Below are 18,580 nucleotides of genomic sequence, written 5' to 3'. Positions count from 1 at the left end.
GGGACAGGGGTGTGTGTCCCAGGAGAGGGGTCCTCCCGGGGAGAGGAGTCCCCCGGCTCCTCTTGTGGATCATGGCACGTCAGTGGGAGCCTGTTTATGAGGGATGGCCCCCCCTCGGCGGCAGACGGTGGGGGGACGGGTCAGCCCCCAACCACCAAGAGATGTACTAGAGCAGCTCCGGTACCATTTATTACATGATTTAGATCCAGATACAAAATAAGGACCACGGGAAGAAGAAGAGCATCTGAACGAGGAGGGCGGCAGGACAGGGCCACCGGCAGCCCAGCAGGCCCCAGGAGAGGGTGCGGGATCCTTCCAGCCCTGCTAGCTGGAGCTGGCCTGCTCTGCCTTAAGCACCTCTGCAGCGGGAGGCTGGGGGTCCTCGTGGGCTGGGGGCATCTCGGCCTGGGTCTTCACAGCCTGGGGCTTGGTCAGCGTGGCGTAGATGCCCAGGGCCTGGAGGGAACAAGAGCGCCATGGGAGAAGGGAGGACCAGGCCCCGCCGGGCTGCCACCTTCACTTCCCCGGGCAAGAGCTGGGGTCACTGTGATCACACTGACCTGCGCGACCATGTTGGTGACGTCGCCAGTGTTGGCGGGTAGCAGGAGGGTGTTGGAGTCTTTGGCAAGCTTGGAGAAGGCGCTCACATACTGCTCTGCCACAGAGAGAGAGGCGGCGGCGCTACCGTGCTGGGGAGAGAGGGACGAGGCTCGGCACCGAGTCACCGACCACTAGGAGCTCATCCCCCCGTCTGCCCCACTGGCAGCGGCCCCCAACACGGTAAAACTCCTCACCCACCGCTGCCAAAGATGCCAGGGCATGTCTGAGAGAAAGCCAGGTGCCACCCTGGCCATGGTTTCACCTCCCACAGTGCCAGCACCAAAGCAGTGGCCGCTGCAAGCTCACCTGCTGTGCCAGAGCGGCTGCCAGGAGCTGAATAGCCTCCGCCTTGGCTCTGGCCCTGACCAGCATGGCATTGGCTTCTCCTGCAACGAACCACAGCGGAATGCGCATCAGAACTGCAACAAAAGCACTTGCAAGGAGCAAATCAAGACAATTTCGAGGAGCAAATCAAGACAATTTCATGCATGCAAAGCTTCCCCTTCTCCAACAGCAGCACAATGATACTCCTGCCACACACCTCCTGCTGCCCCAGGCTGTGGGGCAGCAACAGGAGCCAGAGCTCAGCCCGAGGGCCCCAGCGGGGAAGGATCAGCGTGGCTGAGGAAGCCTGGCCCATGGAGAGTGACACGGTCTGCTCCCCAGGAGCATCACCCCTCAGTGCAGAGGGCTACGGATCCCCCAGGTCCCACACGTTCCAGCCCCAGGCACTACCAGCAGCTTTGTTAATTTGTTCGGCCTTCTCAGCTTCTGACGCCAGGATCTGGGCCTGCTTCTGCCCCTCAGCCACGTTGATAGCCGATTCCCGCGTCCCCTCTGACTCCAGCACTGTCGCTCGTTTCCGTCGTTCTGCCTCTACCTGCAAACACAGGTCAGACACCAGCCTGCCACGGCCAGACTGGGGAAATCCCACCCATGGGGTGAGCGCAGCAAGGACACACTCCTACGTCCTGCTTGGGCAAGCATGGCTTAGCAAAGTATGAGAACACAGCTACAAAACACTATGTCATCCCCAGTGAGGGCTGGTTGTGCCCCTCACACTGTACAGCCCTGTGCAGCCCCATCACACCTAATTGGACAGCTGCTTCCCTCCCCTCCTCTTCCAGCCTGGAGATCCAGCTTTTCTCAAGGGCAGACCTTCAGCTCTGGGATTTGCTTCCTACAGAGCCCAGTAGGGATTTTAAAGGGAGCTGGCAGGGCTCATGTGTACTACACAGGAGCCACCACTGCCTAAATAAGGATGGGAACCATTTATTCAACAGTTCTACGCTAGCAGCCAAAGCACCAACAGGCTTCCCTCACCACAGGAGGGCCCGATGCTGCCAGGTCCGGACAGAGAACAACCATGCGGCATGGAAGGGGAGACTTCCCTCTCCTTATAGATCACCCTCCCAGAGACCCAAACCTGCATCTGCATGGATTCCTTCACACGCGGGGGCACGTGAATGTCCTTGATCTCATAGCGCAGGCACCGGATGCCCCAGCAGTCCGAGGCCTGGTTGATGGCATCCACAATGTTGGCGTTGAGGGACTCGCGCTCCTGGGAGGCACAAAAAAAAAGGAAGACAGCAAAAAAGAGGTGTTTAGCATGAGACGGGGTGAGGAGGGAAACAGATACTCCCCATCATGGGCCAAGGTCAGCCAGAAAAACCCATCTCCATGGGCATAAGACAGGGTCAAGTGCTTCCCACTTCTTTTGAAGGGGTCACCGTCCCCTAGGGAGGGCAGTGCCCCAAACTGGAATTGCTGGCATACAAACATCTGGCATACACCTGGATACAAAGATCATCCAGGAACACCAACAGCTCCTGTTTCTGCCCAGCAAATGGGTTACAGGCCCCCATGAATTGCGTCAGCCAGGACACTCATCACTGGGTCTGAACAGGGTCAACAACTCAAGAGAAATACAGCAGGACCAGCTGGGTCTGGGCACTCACCACCCATCACCCCTTCCAACTAACCCAGGTCAGGGTAAAAAATAGCTCCTGTTAAAAAAAACCCAACCAACGACTGAAACAGAATCCATCTCCAAGGATTCACTAATAGGTCAACTGAAACAGAAGCCAGAAGCCCTCTAAGCAAAGGGGGTTTGCTGTTAAAGATATCACCCTGGCTGTGCAGACTGCCCCCAGGTGTTGAGGGATGCTTGCAGCTCCCTGATCCACTTCCCCAGCTCACCCGGAAAACTCTGTCAAGGGAGAGTTTGCCAAGTTCAGATCTCATGGTGGTCTGGGCCAGCTGGGTCACTGCGTACTCAGGATCTTCCACCCCGTAGCTGGCCTGGAGAGCAGAAGCAAAAAACAGAGTCGATGGCAGTGCTGACAGGGACCTCGAACAAGGCAGGCTGGGCAAGCACAACACTGAGACAAGAAACCTGCCACAGACACCCCTACCAAAGAAAAGCAGATCCAAAGCCTTGGGAGGGATTGGGGTGCTCAGCCCACCTGCCTCGCAGGGCACAGCAAGCCGAGCAGAGGCCGAAGTGCACATTGTGAGGAGCAGGGAGCCACCAGAGCCAGGTGAGCAGTGCCTGAGGGGCTGTCAAGGCAGCCGGCTGAGTGGAACGGCATGCACAGGCCATGCTGGGCACAGCCAAGGAGGCTGCAAGTTTGACTTGGGCCGAGCATCGGCACAGCAGGGACAGTACCTTGTAGGGGTCCATAACCCGCAGATAGAGCACGCCATCAATCTGCAGGGTGACGTTATCTGCAGGAGAGAACAACGCATCCTGTTTACTGAAGCAGCAAACCCCCTCTCCCTCGACAGAACTAGCAGAGCTGGGCAGGGTCATCTCTTTCCTTCCTGGTGTCAGCAGCGTGGCAGGGAAGAGGGATTGGCTGAAACGGATCTCCTTGTCTAAAAGGCTTTGTAAAAAGGACCTTGATGTTCCCTTGAAAATACTACATTTCTGTGTTTTAATAGACAAGAAGTCTCAGGTTTCCAGATCAAAACATTTCATACTGCAGTTATCTTCATAAACAAAGATATTGTGCGTATGTGTGTGGGGGACAGATGACAAAAAACTTGATACTAGCATTGTAAGAGAGCTGTCCATTAACCTGATCTGAAATCTTTTTTACAGAAACACAGATTTTTTTCTGTGGTTTAGGAAAACACCTGAAAAACGGATTTCTGGCCAGGTGCATTCAACCCAGCAAGAAGGGGCAGCTGCTGCCCTGAGAGGGCAGATGGGACCTCATGGGGTGCCCCTGCTCACATCACCAGGAGCATGGCCAAGCCTGGGTCCCCAAGGACAGGGCTGAGTGCAGGAGCCTGAGAAATTGCAACTCCTTCCCCGGATGCAGGTGAAGGAAAGGGGCAGGACATAGAAGCTGTTCCTTACCTAAGGTGACAGCTGACTGCTCTGGGACGTTAATGACGATTTCTTTGAGACTCTGCACGTAACGAATCCGATCCAGCAGAGGGATAAGGAAATTCAAACCCTGGGAAAAGGGTGGGATTAGATGGCTGAGCCCTCTAATCTGGAGTTTCCCCTCCCAGAGAGCTCAGTCAGACTAGAGAGAGCTGTGCAAACAAAGCCCAGGTACACTCCGTGTTGCAGATGCTCCTGGCAGAGTAAACATGCTTTACACACAGGGAGGGAATTTAGCCTTCCCAGTGCTTTTAACACCCCATCAAGTGAAATTAGTCTAAAGGCAGTCAAAAGGATTGCAATCTGGGAGAATAAGCACACCTCCCTCTGAATCCTTGCGCAAAGGACACGCCTCACTACAGCTTTAGGAACCTGCTGAATCCAGAAGGGGAGAAAAGCAGCTCCTTACAGGCTCAAGGATTCGGTGGAACTTGCCCATCCTCTCCACGACCCAAGCCTCCTGCTGCGGCACAAAGAGCACCCCAATATTCATGGGCAGGCCGGAGTTCAAGCGGCATGGTGCCGGGGCCAGCCACGCTGAACGCTTCAGCTGCTGGGAGCGCTGGAGAAAAGAAAAGGAATGGGATTGAGACCAGCTGCTAGCACCTCGGAGCCGAGTACCATCCCTGCTCTCCCACCTGGGATCGCTGCCCACAGCCTTGATACACCAGGGCAGGAAATAGCTCTGAAGCCCCACACAAGACCATGCTGTGAGGGGACATGGGCTGTCCCCACAGGGATGAGACCTGGGCCCTAGGGCCAGTACAAGTGCCAGGGCCTTTCCTGCGGGTGTAAGGGGGCTCATGCCCGTGCTAGACCTTTCTCCACATCTCCCCTTCCCTCACATCCCCTCTGTGGGGGAGGAACAAAGCCTCCCTGACATCGTAAGGGAAAGTGTGTGTGTGTGTGTGTGTGTGCGTGCGCGCATGTTTCCTCTGCCCCACTCAGCTCCCTGTAGCCTGGTCAGACCTCTTCCTCCCAGCCCTCTGCCTCACCTCAGTGGCAGGACACCCCCCTTGGACAGCCCATCCCTCCCCAGCTCTGGCTGCCTCCTGGGCCCACCAAGGACCGGTTTCCCCTGGGCACTCCCTCAACCTCCTCCCCGCAACCTCTCATTCCCCACAGCTCTCCTCACTACCTCCCATGCCCGGCTCCCTCCAGCCCCCTCACTACCCCAACAACCCATCCCTCAGGCCTCCACAGCCTCACACATCCATTTCTCCTACAATCTTTTGCCCCTCCCCGCCATTCACCCCACCGCTCCCCACACCCGGTTACCCCGGTCCCCCAACACTCCCCCACTAACCCACCCCGTCTGCTCAGTCCCCCCATACCCACTTGCCCCCAGGTCTCCTCCTCAGCCCCGCGCACCCCCCCACCCCTATCCCTGCCCAGCCGAGCCCCCACGACCCCACCACTTCCCCAGAGCCCCGGCACCTGCACCCTCCGCCCCGCTCCCCTCAGCCCGGGTTCCCCAACCCACCCCAACCCAGACGCCCCCGGCCTCCTCGGCACTCCCTCCCCCGGGAGCCCCCAGCCCAGCCCCCCCGAGGACCCCTCAGTATCCCCCGGCCCCACCTGCAGCAGGCCGAGGCCGGGCCCGGCCCGGATCCCCGCCCGCGCCAGCATCGCTCCGCCACCTGCACCGCTGGGAGCCGCCGCCGCCGCCAGTCCCTCACCGCCCCGGAAGGCCTCCCCGGAGGTCCGCCCCTTCCGAGTGCGCTACCCGGAGCGGCCCGTCCCGCCGCGGCGGCCGCTGCGCCTGGTTCCGCCCACCCCCGGGAGCGGCAGGGGCCGGGATCGGTCTCCAAAGGGGCTTTTATTAAATTAGAAACAAACACGACAAGTACCGGTACAGCCTCCCCGCCACCGCCGGGACGCTGCGAGTGGGACCCGGGGCACCCCCAGTGTCCGGGGGGGGGGGGGGGGGGAAGGAGAAGGGGGGAGCGGGACCCTGGTGTCATGGGAGACCCCAGGACCCGGTGCTGGGGCGGGGGGGGGGGAAGGCAGGACCCCAGCCCCTCAGGAACGAGCAGCACCTCGTACCCACCCCGGTGCGGTGCAGGCTTGACCCGACCCTGCGCCCCAGCTCCGCCAGCCGAGGGGAGCAACACCCACCCCGGCGAGGCGTCAGCCCCACACCGCCCGGCATACGATGTGCGGAGACCAGTCCCTCTCCTCCTCCCGCAGCCGGAGCTGGCAGCAGGAGCCTAGCAGAGACCGCGGGTACAGGGAACAGACACGCTCGTTTTTCCCTTGCCCCCTCTCGCCTCTCTGACACGCCCCCCCCCCCCCCCCCCCCCCGAGCCTGTCCCGCAGCTCCCCAGGCTGCTCCAGACCAGCCCCAAACCCCCTCATGAAGGTCTAACCTGACTCCCATTTGACATCCTCCACTGCTTCTCCTCTTCCCAGGCACTAAGCTAGGGCTCCTGCCCGTCCTCCAGCACCTGATCACGCTGCCAGCAGGCCCCTGCCCAAAGCCACCTCCTGGCTGTGATTTTTTGGCAATCTCCACCTTGTCTCAGACCCACACACACAGCCTCAGGAGGCTTCTGTAAGGAGGCCTGCCCCCATATTCCTGCAGAGAGCCCCAGGTTCCCATCTGTGTGATAGCCATGTCTCTTAGCCCCAGGATTCCTGGCAATGGCCATGGCCCTGCCAGCCACAGACTTCTTGGGGGGTGGGAGGACAAGTCCAGGCCTCCCCAAGCTGCCTGAAATGGGGCTGGCCCCACAGAGCTGGTGCCCAACCAAGTCTCAGCCTCTCCCAGGGCTTTTAACACAGCCCCAGCCCAGGAGCTGCACCCTGGCCAAGAGGTAGGTCACCTTGTCTCCCACAGGTCAAGATGTCCCCGACCCCAGTCACCCTCACAGTCCCCAGAGCCCTGCCCCAACCTGGGCAGCCCCGCACTGCCAGGGGCCTCATCCAGCGCCAACAGGGTGGGGGGAAAAACAGCACAGCACCTCCGATCCTCTGCACAAGCCACCTCTGCGCTCCCAGCAACAATAAATACTAATAAATACAAACTTTTCCGCACTTTCTGCTCCCAACCCCGGAACCAGCATGGGCAGCCTCACCCAGAGCCCCCCACCCAACTCTTCATTCACCCTCCCACCCCAAGCTCCAGCCAAGTCTCCAACTTGGCGGCAGCGTGGGCAGAAGGCTTGACCATGCCCTGGAGGGCCAGGGCCACTCCTCAGAGCCTGTCCCTCCCGGTGAAGCTCCCTTGATGATCCTAGCCCTGCCACAGGACACGTGCATGGCCTCCATGCTGCTCAGGAGGACGGGGGCACGCAGGGAGGGTGATACTTTGAGGTGGTGCTTGCTTGCTGGCCCTTTACTCATCTGTCCGCAAAGTGCTGGTCTAGGGGCTGTCTGGGGGTCCTGGGGGATGGAGAAGGTCAGGCCCGGGGTGAGTAGCAGGGGTTTCTCGGCATCTCCGTGAAAGATTTCAGTTCGTAGGGGATCCCCGAGTCAACCTCGATCGACTTGCGAGAGAAAAGCAGCCGGATGTCGTCATGAAGGTAGATCTTCCCTGACTTGGAGCTGTGAAACCTGAATGGAGACAAGAGCTGGGTGGAGGGAACTCAGGCTCCCAGGCAAGGGCAGGACAACCTCAGTGGGACACAACCCCCCCATCTACTTTGTTCCCTGGTCAAGCTGGCCACGCTTATGCCTTCAGAGTGACAGCACTGCCCTCGGGCAGGGTCGCAGCTCCAACCTCCCTAAAGGAGTGTCCCTGCTCCTCCCCAGGGTGAGGGGTCAGGCTGCCATCCCCCTGTTCTGGCCTGAAGGTCTGGGGGAGGCAGGGACACATGGGAGAGGAGCCAAGGGGTGACCCATGGGCTGGTATCCATCCCTCCTGGCATGCCCTACCTTAGGTGCATCAGGTAGCAGAGGACCCTGCGGGGTGGGCCAGTGCCCAGCGGATTGCTGGTGGCCACGGTGGCCCCCTCCTTCTCCTCCACGGGCACCAGGAAGATGCGATGGCGTAAGAAGGTCATGTGGTTGGCTGGCATGTCCTGGAAGTCGTACGTCACCAAGAACATCTTCACCACAGTCTTGTTGGGGTTAAATAAGGTCTGGGGGCAGAGGGGGTAGGGGGTGAGACAAGGAAGGGCACAAGAATGGATCTGTAGGGCAGGGCTGCAGCATCTGGGGGGCAGCACCAGCAGGCCTAAGGGTCCAGAAAGCCCCACACCAGCCCCAGAGGGCTTAGCCTGAGGCCTGCAGGTTGGTCCTTTCCACCCACCTCCACTCCTGTGCTCCTATCCCATCCCCACTACAGGTACATGCTCTCCTGTCGAGACCCCATCCCTCCCCACCTACCTCTTCCTTCTCTGCATCTCTCATCACCTTGTCTCCCTGCAAGCACCCTGGGGATCCCATGCTCCCCTCCGCTGTGCTGTCTTGGTGGCCACATATCCCCCCTACATAAGCTTTCTGGCTGCTGCCCTGCCAAACAATGTAATGGAGCGTATCCATGCTGGGGGGCGACCGGAGCCCACCCAGCCCCCTCCCCATGAGGCCAGGGGACAGACTCACCACTTGGATGGTTCCAGCTTTGGGGACACTGTAACCCTTCTTTCCCAAGGCCTCCAAGTCAATCACTCCCTGGGGCAAAAGAAAGAGCACGTGAGAGAGGGAGAAAGCCCATGGAGAGCCCAGCTGGGACCCGGCCCAGAGCCGAGAGCCCCCCCTCACCACAAACGCCTGGCACAAGGCAGCAAGACGACACCCAGCTCAGTCTCTCTCCAGACCCAGGGACGAAGAAGCAGCAACACAGAGGTGACGACAAAGCAACAGCTGTGAGATAGCTGAGCAGCAGCCTGCCTGTTTATATGCCTGCAAGGGTTCCCTTTTTTTCCCCCTCTTTGCTTTTTTGGTTAAATACTGCTCCTGGCACAGCCAGTGGTCTCCTCAGGTGGTTGCTCAAGCTGCACTCTCCGGAGAGGGGCAGCCCCCAGGATGCACAGTGCCTGGGTACAGCCACCACTCACCTCCCCAATGGTCCCAGCCCTCCCTCGTCCGCGTACCAGGAAAGGCGAGGGCGCGCTGTGTTCAGAGATGTCAAAGTAGGTGACATCAACGGGCAGAGTGGCATGCTGGGGGCAGTAGGAGCCACTGGCACCAATCTCTGCTGTGAATCCCTCGATCCTCCCCGACGGTGCAAAGCGCCCTTTCAGGATGGACTCCTGAGAGAGAAGGGAAGCGTTACGGACCTTTGAACACCAGTCCTGCTCCTCACCTTGAAGCTGCAGGTGAGATTAAGCCCATCTCCACTGCAATCACGTGTCTGCTTGCTCTCGCATGTCTCCCAGCTTTCCAGAGACCACCCGTGAGGGGCCCTGCCTGCTTGCTCTGAGACAGACCCATCCTGAATTGGTGGGCTAAAACCAGCCATCTAACACAGAGAAGCAGCAAGAGTGCCTCGGCTCAGCCCCGCAGCAGCCATCTCAGCAAGGGCCAGGCGCATCACCCAAAGATCTGCTGGATGAGACATCCTGCTGGCGGATGGTGGCTGTGTGACACAGCCACTGCATGCCAGGCCCCTGGGGACAATCGGCTCAGCCCCACGCCGGGGATCCTGTCAGATTCAGCCTCTCATGCCCGTTGCCAGCTCGGCCTGGAGCCCCCAGAACCCACCTCCCTCCCTGGCAGGTGGCCACCGTTACCTCAAAGTTGCCCAGTAGAGCATGGCTGACAGTGGTGGTGTTGGCCCAGGGCACTGCAGAGGACCTGGTACCCCTCCGCAGGCTGCTCCGAAGATGTCGCCTTTGAGAAAGGAGAGAAGATTGCTGTCAGACCAGAGAGCACGCAGCCCAGGGCTGCCCTCCCCAGGTCCCCCTGTCCTTTTCTTTGATGGAGGTTGAGTTCACTTTCCTGCCCACCAGAGGCAAAAGAAACCTTCTGCCCCACAGTCTGGCATCTTGTGGAGGGGAGACGCCTGGGGCAGGACAGGAAAAAGGGATTAAACCCAACCTGACCCTCCCCTGTGGCTGCAGGGTGCTGGGGTGGCTGGGGACCCCATGTCCATCCCACAGGGCTGCTGGGACACTCACGATTTGAGGCGCAGCCCGCTCTTCAGCCTCCTCCCGACCGCAGTGCAATCCGCAGAGCTCTGGATGGAACACAAAATCGAGAACCACGTTAGGGCAGCAATTGGGGATCCCGGAAGGTGCCATCACCCCTTGCCTTGTCCCACAAGAGTCCCAGCAGATCAGAGTCTCCCATCCATGGAGAACCATCAGTGGCCTCTACAGGGTGAGGGCTGCAGTGTCTGGTGGACATGTAAGGCTGCCCAAACCCCAAAGTGGCTCTGCTGGGGAGGAGGGTGCTGGTACCCAAGCCAAGTGTGCAGCCCACTGCTCCCACCCTGCACAGCAAGTCTCAGGACAAATCACAGTGACAAGACACCCCCTCGCACATACAATGAAGCTTCCTGACCAGCCTGTGAAAAGTCCCATCCCATGGTCATTCATGCAATGTCCTCAGTAGTGGCACTGGGCAGAGCAGCGTGCTGCCCGCCTCTGCCCACAGCCAGGCTCCTACAGCTGTAGGGTGGGGGGGTTAAAGCCAGGACCACACTGCTGCCTCATTTTAAAGATGTCCCCTTTTCAGGGGTTCTCCCTTCTGGAAACCACACAAAGGGCAGCACAACACAAAGGGATGATGGAGCTGGCTGGCATGACCGGGCAGGAAAACCCAGGGAAGCTGCTGGAGGGCTTCACTTTGCAAGGGCAGTGCTGGGGGCAGCCAGGCTGGGGGACAGTCACCAAAAAGGACACGCAGGCAGGGACAGAGCTGTGCCCCATGGACGCTGTGTCCTGTCTCCAAGCAGCAAGAAGCCAGGGCAGCTCTGCCACCAGTGCCTGCAGGTCCCTGCACCATGGGATGTCCCAGGGAAAAAGAGAGGAGCGTGCCAGCTCTGGCATGAGCCTGCTGCAGCCTCAGCTGGCAGGACATGGTGAAAGCAGGGAGCTGGTCAGGAGGGAGAGCTTAACAGGGAGGAATCGCAGGGTGGTTGCAAACCTCCAGAGTCCGCCCCAGTTCTAAGAGCTTGTGGCACTCTGGGGACATGCCATGAGCACCCCAGAACTGCAGAAAAGCCAGACACATCTCTGCATACAGCACTGGGGCTCCCACTCCCTGGCCAGAGCATGTCCAGTCCTGCTCCCTGCCACCAAACCCTTGTCCTGGTGGATATCATGGCCAGGGACGCAAGCCATCCCATATCTCTGCCTTCCTCATCATCAGGCAGGCAGAGGCCAGCTGGTCTTCCCAAGCCTGCTAGTAAGTCCAGCTTAACGTGAAGCTGTCAGACACTGAGTGTGGCGCCGCACCATGTGTCCAACTCTTGCTATCAGGGGGAGGTCATACCCTGTCCAAGCAAGGCTCTCCAGGCTAAAGAGCTGGTTGCAAGCAGGGAATCCAGTGACTACGAGGTGTCAGGAGCTGGTGACAATCTACAGATGTGTGTCCCAGAGCTGGCTGTCAGCTGCTGCCCTGCTCACACGAGTGCTGCGTCACAGGGACAGGGCACTGTGCCGAGATGGACCATGCCGCCCACGAGGACAGCCCTGGGCATCCCCAGGCTATTCCCTGCCTCCCGGCACAAGCAATGCTCACCTTGGCTGTGGGAAGCAGGTGATTCCAGAATGGGGCCCCCTTGGCATCGGTGCTGCGGCAGGCCGTGGGCACCGGATGGCATAGTAGGACCCTCTTCTTCCTTGCTGGCGGGGACAGGCTCTCATCCTCAGAGCAGGAGTCGGCGACAACCTCGCCAGCAGGCAGCAGCTTCCTTTTGGCCGGGCAGCTGCTGCTGAGCTGGCTGGTCCCGCAGGGCGTCTTCTCCAGGGAGGTCAGGTTGCTGGGCTCAGGGCTGAGTGCTGTCTGCAGAGCTGGGGGCTCCTTGCACCCGTTGGCCACTGCTGGCCATTCCTCTTCTCCACTAGCCCTGCTGCTGTGAGCTGGACTGCTCCCTGGCTTCTCTCTCTTCCCATCAGAGTCCAAAGGGACTGTTTGTGCAATATTGTGCAAATCAAGGTGAAGTAAGTTGTGGCCACTTGCCTGCTCCCCATTCTCCCCGTAGTCTGTAGGTTGATCCCCTGATGAGGCAAGGCAACTGCCTCTCATGTGCAAAGTACTGCAAGCAACGTGCTGGGGCCAGGAGGAGGAGGAGACATCATGTGACTTGTCCTCTCTGCTGGCCTTGGGGCTGTGGCTAGGGCTGCCCTCACACCGGTGCTCCACCACTCGCAGCCCACTGTGGGAGAAGTGCTGGGCAGAGCCGCACAGGGATAGCTCCTCCACCAGCAGACCATCCTCGAAGGTGTCATCATCATCGAGGGAGGCCGGCCCAGGGCCCCCATCACGCTTGCCATCCACCACCCTGCCACCCCAGTGAGTTCGTTTGGGATCTCGTCCCCTCTCCGGAGCTCGCTGCTCAGGGTAACCTCTCTTGATGGCCAGCCGGCTGCCTGCCTGCTGCTCTGTGCTCTCAGAGGAGTTGGAGAGATGGGAGAAGATGGAGACCTGATAAACCTTCTGGCGCTTGATCTCTGTCTCATTGTAGCCCATGAGGATACTGTGGCGCGTGCAGTGCTGCGAAGAAGGCTCCAAGGGTGCCTCTCCACTGGACCGGGACAGGCTGGGGTCCCTGCTGCGTTCTGGGGGCAGGGACGTTTCTGCATGGATGTGCCGCATGGAGCCTTATTTGCCTGGACTCCAAGCGGAGCCGGAGTCAGAACAGCCCATGCAGCAGCAGGAGGGGGGCTGTGAAGTGCCACAGGTCAGGGAGCGAGGACAGGAGGTGGGAGCTTGTCCCTGCCTTGCTCAGGACGTCCGGGTGAGCCCTCTGTTATGGGATGCACTGCAATGCAGCATCTGAAAAGAGAGAGAAGGAGGATGGAGATCAGCCTGGGATCCCTGTCCTCTTTGGCTGCAAGGGACCTGCTGGGATGCAGGCAGCTCCTTGTTCAGCCCCACTCAGACCTCCCTCTCCAGGGACAGGAAGAGGAACCAGGCTGGTGTGGCTCCCCAGGGAACCCTACGGCATCACCCACCTGCAGGATCAGCACTTCCTCCTGGCCTGCGCACAGCAAGGAGTCTCCAGCCGGGCTGGAGGCTACTGGGGACAAGTCTGGACAAGTGTGGAGGAGGGGGCCTGCCCTCTGCCAGGGACTTGATGTGCTTGCATTGTTCTGGAGCGCAGGAGTCAGGCAGGTCAGACCAGTCCCAGGGGCTCAGGCCTGTAATCACCCCTTTGGGCAACAGCAACAAGATCTCCCAGCGCTCGACAAGATGACCTGTCCCAGCCACAAGGGCCAAACAAGGCAGGGCTGGTGCCCTACACTGCCAGCCCCATGGCGCGGACAGAAACCTGACCTAACATCACAGTTATCTCTACCAGCTCGGAGCAGGGACCTCCACCACCTCAATTAGCAGCTGCGTGGTACCAGGGGCTGCAGAGCCCACCATAGGCTCCTGCACCATCCACCCACTCCTGCTGGCCCTGAGGGCCTGACCTCCTCCATGCTGCACGGTGCCTCACTTGATTTTCAGCCCAGTTTGAGAGCTATGAGAATCCTGGCCACAAGTTTTTTCTGGCATGATAAATACTGAAATGGCTGCAAGAGCTAAGGACATGCAGGAAAAGTCACCAGCAGATCGGGGAGCTCCAGAGTCTGACAAACTGCCCATGCCTGGCAGCTCTGCCTTCTCCTGTGGAACAAAGGCTTAGGAGCAGGTGAGCAATAGGGGGATTGGTTCTCCAAGTGGGTCAAGACTATCTGGAGAGCAAGGCTGCACCTGGTATTTTGACCCTGCTGTGATGGGGATGGGAAAGTGGCAGGCCAGGGTGGTTGAACCCAAGGATTTTGTTTAAAAGGAGTGATGAAAGGTATAACCATGCACCAGGACATGCTGGGGGCTGACCAGCTGGGAAGCAGCTCTGCAGAAAGGACCCTGGTGGACACCAAATTGACCATGAGCCAGCAATGTGCCCTTGCAGCAAAGATGGACAACAGTGTCCTGGGCTGGCACAGTATTGCCAGTAGGTCGAGAGAGGTCATCCTTCCTCTCTGCTCAGCACTGGTGAGGCCACTGCACACCTAGGAGAGTGTAGCATAGGGCCACTAAGATAACTGAGGGACTGGAGCATCTGTCCTGTAAAGAAAGGCTGGGAGAGCTGGGACTGTTCAGCCTGGAGAAGCAAAGGCTCAGGGGGATCTCATCAATATATATAAGGGAGGGTGCAAAGAAGATCATGGAATCACAGAATGGTTTGGGTTGGAAGGGACCTCAAAGATCACCTAGTTCCAACCCCCCTGCCATGGGCAGGGACACCCTCCACTAGACCACGTTGCCCGAAGCCCCGTCCAGCCTGGCCTTGAGCACTTCCAGGGATGGGGCATCCACAGCTTCTCTGGGCAACCTGTTCCAGTGCCTCATCACCCTCACAGTAAAGAACTTCTTTCTAACATCTAATCTAAATTGATCCTCCTTCAGCTTAAATCCATTCCCCCTTGTCCTGTCACTACACTCCCTCATAAACAGTCCCTCTCCAGCTTTCCTGTAGGCCCCTTCAGGTACTGGAAAGCCACAATTAGATCTCCCCGGAGCCGCCTTTTCTCCAGGCTGAACAACCCCAACTCTCTCAGCCTGTCCTCATAGCAGAGGTGCTCCAGCCCTCTGATCATCTTCGTGGCCTCCTCTGGACTCTCTCCAACAGCTCCATGTCTCTCCTGTACTGGGGCCCCCAGAGCTGGACACAGTACTCCAGGTGGGGTCTCACCAGAGCGGAGCAGAGGGGCAGGATCACCTCCCTCGACCTGCTGGTCATGCCTCTTTTGATGCAGCCCAGGACACGGTTGGCTTTCTGGGCTGCAGGCACACACTGCCGGCTCATGTTGAGCTTCTCATCAATCAATACCCCCAAGTCCATCTCCTCAGGGCTGCTCTCAATCCATTCTTTGCCCAGCCTGTAGTTGTGCTTGGGATTGCGCCGACCCACGTGCAGGACCTTGCACTTGGCCTTGTTGAACTTCATGCAGTTCCCACGGGCCCACCTCTCCAGCCTGTCCAGGTCCCTCTGGATGGCATCCCTTCCCTCCAGCGTGTCGACCACACCACACAGCTTGGTGTCATCAGCAAACTTGCTGAGGGTGCACTTGATCCCACTGTCCCTGTCACTGACAAAGATGTTGAACAGTGCCAGTCCCAATACCAACCCCTGAGGAATGCCACTCATCACCGTTCTCCACTTGGACATTGAGCTGTTGACCACAACTCATTGAGTGCGACCATCCAGCCAATTCCTTATCCACTGAGTGGTCCATCCATCGAATCCATGTCTCTCCAATTTAGAGACAAGGATGTCATGCGGGACAGTGTCAAATGCCTTGCACAAGTCCAGGTAAGATGGAGCCAGGCTCTTTCCAGTGGTGCCCAGTGACAGGACAAGAGGCAGTGGGCACAAACTGAAACACAGGAGGTTCTGTCTGAACATTAGGAAACACCTTTTTTTTTTTTTTTACGGTGAGGGTGACCAAGCACTGGCACAGGTTAGTTAGGCTGTGAAGCCTCCATCCTTGGAGACACACAAAAGCCATCTGGACACGGTCCTGGGCAATGGGTCTAGGTGGCCTTGCTTGAGTCGAGGGGTTGGACCAGATGACCTCCAGAGGTCCCTTCCAACCTCAACCCCTCTGCGTAAGCTGCCACGCTGTAGCCTGATCTGCCTGCCCCCCACACTCACCCTTCTGCAGCAGAGCCCCGCTTTGCTCCGGATTAACTTCCCTGTCCTGCAGCAGGTGGTCGTTGGCACAACTAGCTGAAGACACCTGCCAGTCAGGCACCCCCCAGAAGCGGCGTGGCTGCCGTGGAATGGGTCCCACCATCACGGTGTGCCTCCGAACCTTTGCACCGTCCTCTCCAGATCTTCAGTTTCCACAGTGGCTCTGAGGGGAAGGAAAGGGGGAAATTCAGGGCTGGAGTGATTCAGACACTTTCCAGGAGAAGCGCAGGAGGGTACCACCTGCAGGGTCACGCAGGCAGAGAAGGCAGCATTGAGGCTCAGCCTCTCCCAACCTCCCAAACCCAAAGGCCACATACCTCTTGGCTTTCTCAGGCAGCGCTATCACCTTGATTTCCATTTAAGCCACAAATATTTTAAGCTAAGCCATGAACTCTCACACCTGGCTTGTGTTTCATACTCCTTTTGCATGTGTTCCTGTATGAAAACCTGTGCATATGAACAGATCCCTGTTTCTTCCTGGCAACCATTTCATGTCTTGCTTTCCAAGACACTGCAGATCACCAGCAACCACTGGGCCTCCAGCTAGTTGCTGGTCTCATGTCCACCTTCTGCCCCTTTCACTCACACCACAGGGTGCTTTCTGGCCCTACAGACAAGGAGAAGAGCTTGCAATTGTTTTCTTCCAATAAGAGATGCTTGGCAGGGAAGGCAGAAACCTGGAGCCTGACAGCTCTGAGCCATGATGACCCCCCTACCAGCTTTCCCCAGCGCAGAGCAGCAGTCCTTTCATGTGCACAGCACTCACCTGCTCAGACGTGCCCTTGATGCAGGATGGAGACTGGCAGATGCTATACAGCTCCCCTGCTGTCATAACCCACCGGCACTGCAGCTTTGATGCCTAGAAGAGGGCAAGGAGGAGAGTCAGCTAGGGCAGCAGCTCGTGGTGCAACATCATCGAGAGTGAGCAGGAATCCTCAGGCACCTCCACCCTCAGCCCCTCTGTGGCAGGGGCAGCCCATAGGCTTTGCTAACCCAGGAACCTCCAGGTGCAGGAGGAAATGCTGCCCATCCCTGGGGACCATGCCTTCATGCAGCCCTCCACCAGGGGCTCACTGCAGCAGCTATCTGGTGGGAAGCCACCGTCTGTCCCACTGTGCATCCCAACCCAGCAACAAGCACAGCTCAGAATGCTGAAAACAGCAGGGCCAGGCAGACGAACAAAATCCCCGAAGGGATGCTCAGGGGCACCAAACACCCAAATGCACCCCCTTTGTGGCACCCTGGTCCAGCAAGCTCTGCACCCCATCATCTTGCAGGTGGGAAGCCAGCTTCAGCAGGTCACTCACTGTGATCACTGCCTGACATCGCCTGCCCCAGGAAACAGGCTGGTCTTTCATTACATTTCCGAAAAGATTTGGAATTGATAGGCAGTCATGGCCAGTTCCCAGCAGTCAGCCAGCCCAAAAGCCACCGCCAGCAGTGCTGGGGAAGGGCATCGCCAGCAACCAGCCAGAGCAGAGATACAATACACCAGCTCCCAAGGAGCACTTGCAGCAGGACAAATCAATGCTGTAGCATAACAAACCTCTGGTCCAAAACCTCAACAAAAGCTCTTTGTAAAGATCAGCTCCTCCTGGCACCCCACATGGGGCCTGCACCAAGGCAGGTAGAAAAGCAAGTGAATGCCCGCAGCTGTGGGTGGATGTTGAGGTGGTAACACGCTGTGCTCTGCCTGACAGGAAGGCTCCTGTTTCTCCCCTCCACCCCTGGGGGAGGTTTGTACCGTGACTTGCATGGCACAGTCAACCACTGGGAAGCAAAATCAGCAACCAGCAGCAAGACTCAGCATGGCGTGGCAGGAGAAAGCCACATCCTTCCTGCGCACGTCCATGCCCGGACAAATACACAGTTCCACCTGCATCCTTTCCTTCTCCTTCCCATGTCTCTCTGCAGCCACAGCCCTTCCCAAATCCTGGTGCAGGCAGGCTGAGCCCTCTGCTCCCCAACGGCAGCTGCCTTTCAGGAGAATGGGTCCATCAGGAAAGGCTGACATGCTGACACCACAAATCCATTCCGGCCGACATCTCACCACCAGTCACCAGGTGATGCCAGCACTAGCCAGTAATGCACAAGCTTAGCACAAGGGGCTGCACCGTGTTTTGTCAGCCCAGGTACTTGAAGCGTTGTGCTGGGAAATGCCCATATTCCCCAGTATACCTTAGGACCCCCTTGTACATCCACCTGGAGGACTGCCCAGCAGCCTGGGATGGGGAGCAGCTGGAGCACAGCACTGCTCCTCACCCTCCTCAAGATGCAAGGCACTATGTCCAGGGGAGGTTGCCATCCCCCCTCCCCAAGCCTTTGGGGTTTCTCTTGTCTGTGTTTAGCTCTGCCTCCCAGGGCAGCTCCTCCCCACTGAGAGCCCATCCAGTTTGCAGCAGGGCTCAGCCTCTTATAGCACCCAGTGGGAGCCCACCAACCCCCTACAGAGCACGAGAGCAACACAGGGACCAGGGACCCTTGCACCCTAAGCAGGGATCAGGAGACAGCACCTGATCATCTCTCCCTTCTCCTCCCCTTGAGCCAGAGCCCCATTTCTGGCCACCCAGATGGGACAGAGCCAGGTCCAGGTCCTTACCAGCTCAGCAGAGCAGCACAGGTACCATCCCCTGGATGCAGCACATGGGGCTCCATGTGCACAAGCCTCGGGTTTCGCCCCTCCTAAACCAAAGCGATGGTGATTTTATTGGTGTTTCAGCCTGTGCTGGTGCTCTAAGATAGGACTTAAAGGGCTTTGCCAGTTTGGGGAAGCCCAGCCAGAGCTCCTC

General features: G+C 58.6%; 2 protein-coding genes across 6 annotated transcripts in view; both read right to left on the bottom strand.

The window, feature by feature from the left end:
• Window positions 1-167: 167 nt before the first annotated feature.
• On the bottom strand, window positions 168-5,696 carry STOML2 (stomatin like 2). Its single transcript, XM_075740328.1, has 10 exons — window positions 5,573-5,696; window positions 4,404-4,556; window positions 3,965-4,064; window positions 3,269-3,327; window positions 2,800-2,901; window positions 2,027-2,161; window positions 1,336-1,480; window positions 907-986; window positions 561-689; window positions 168-456 (listed from the first exon to the last, which is right to left on the bottom strand). The coding sequence occupies exons 1-10, from the start codon at window positions 5,621-5,623 to the stop codon at window positions 325-327; spliced, it is 1,086 nt and encodes a 361-aa protein (XP_075596443.1). The 5' UTR covers window positions 5,624-5,696; the 3' UTR covers window positions 168-324.
• Window positions 5,697-5,800: 104 nt separating this feature from the next.
• The window catches only part of ATOSB (atos homolog B), a 40,784-nt gene continuing 28,004 nt past the window's right edge, over window positions 5,801-18,580 (bottom strand). For all 5 annotated transcript variants that reach the window (XM_075740323.1, XM_075740325.1, XM_075740324.1 and 2 more), the window contains 9 exons: window positions 16,558-16,650; window positions 15,753-15,954; window positions 11,624-12,880; window positions 10,057-10,115; window positions 9,670-9,769; window positions 9,031-9,189; window positions 8,540-8,608; window positions 7,871-8,076; window positions 5,801-7,549 (listed from right to left, as the gene is read on the bottom strand). In XM_075740323.1, coding sequence (XP_075596438.1) covers window positions 7,396-7,549; window positions 7,871-8,076; window positions 8,540-8,608; window positions 9,031-9,189; window positions 9,670-9,769; window positions 10,057-10,115; window positions 11,624-12,700 — 1,824 coding nt within the window. In that variant the 5' untranslated portion in view covers window positions 12,701-12,880; window positions 15,753-15,954; window positions 16,558-16,650 and the 3' untranslated portion in view covers window positions 5,801-7,395. The remainder of the gene's footprint in view (window positions 7,550-7,870; window positions 8,077-8,539; window positions 8,609-9,030; window positions 9,190-9,669; window positions 9,770-10,056; window positions 10,116-11,623; window positions 12,881-15,752; window positions 15,955-16,557; window positions 16,651-18,580) is intronic.

This window comes from Balearica regulorum, chromosome Z (genome assembly GCF_011004875.1).
Source record: "Balearica regulorum gibbericeps isolate bBalReg1 chromosome Z, bBalReg1.pri, whole genome shotgun sequence".
Taxonomy (NCBI): Eukaryota; Metazoa; Chordata; class Aves; order Gruiformes; family Gruidae; genus Balearica; species Balearica regulorum.
The sequence above is the reverse complement of the archived record's forward strand: the minus strand, read 5'-3'. Positions and strand labels throughout refer to the sequence as shown.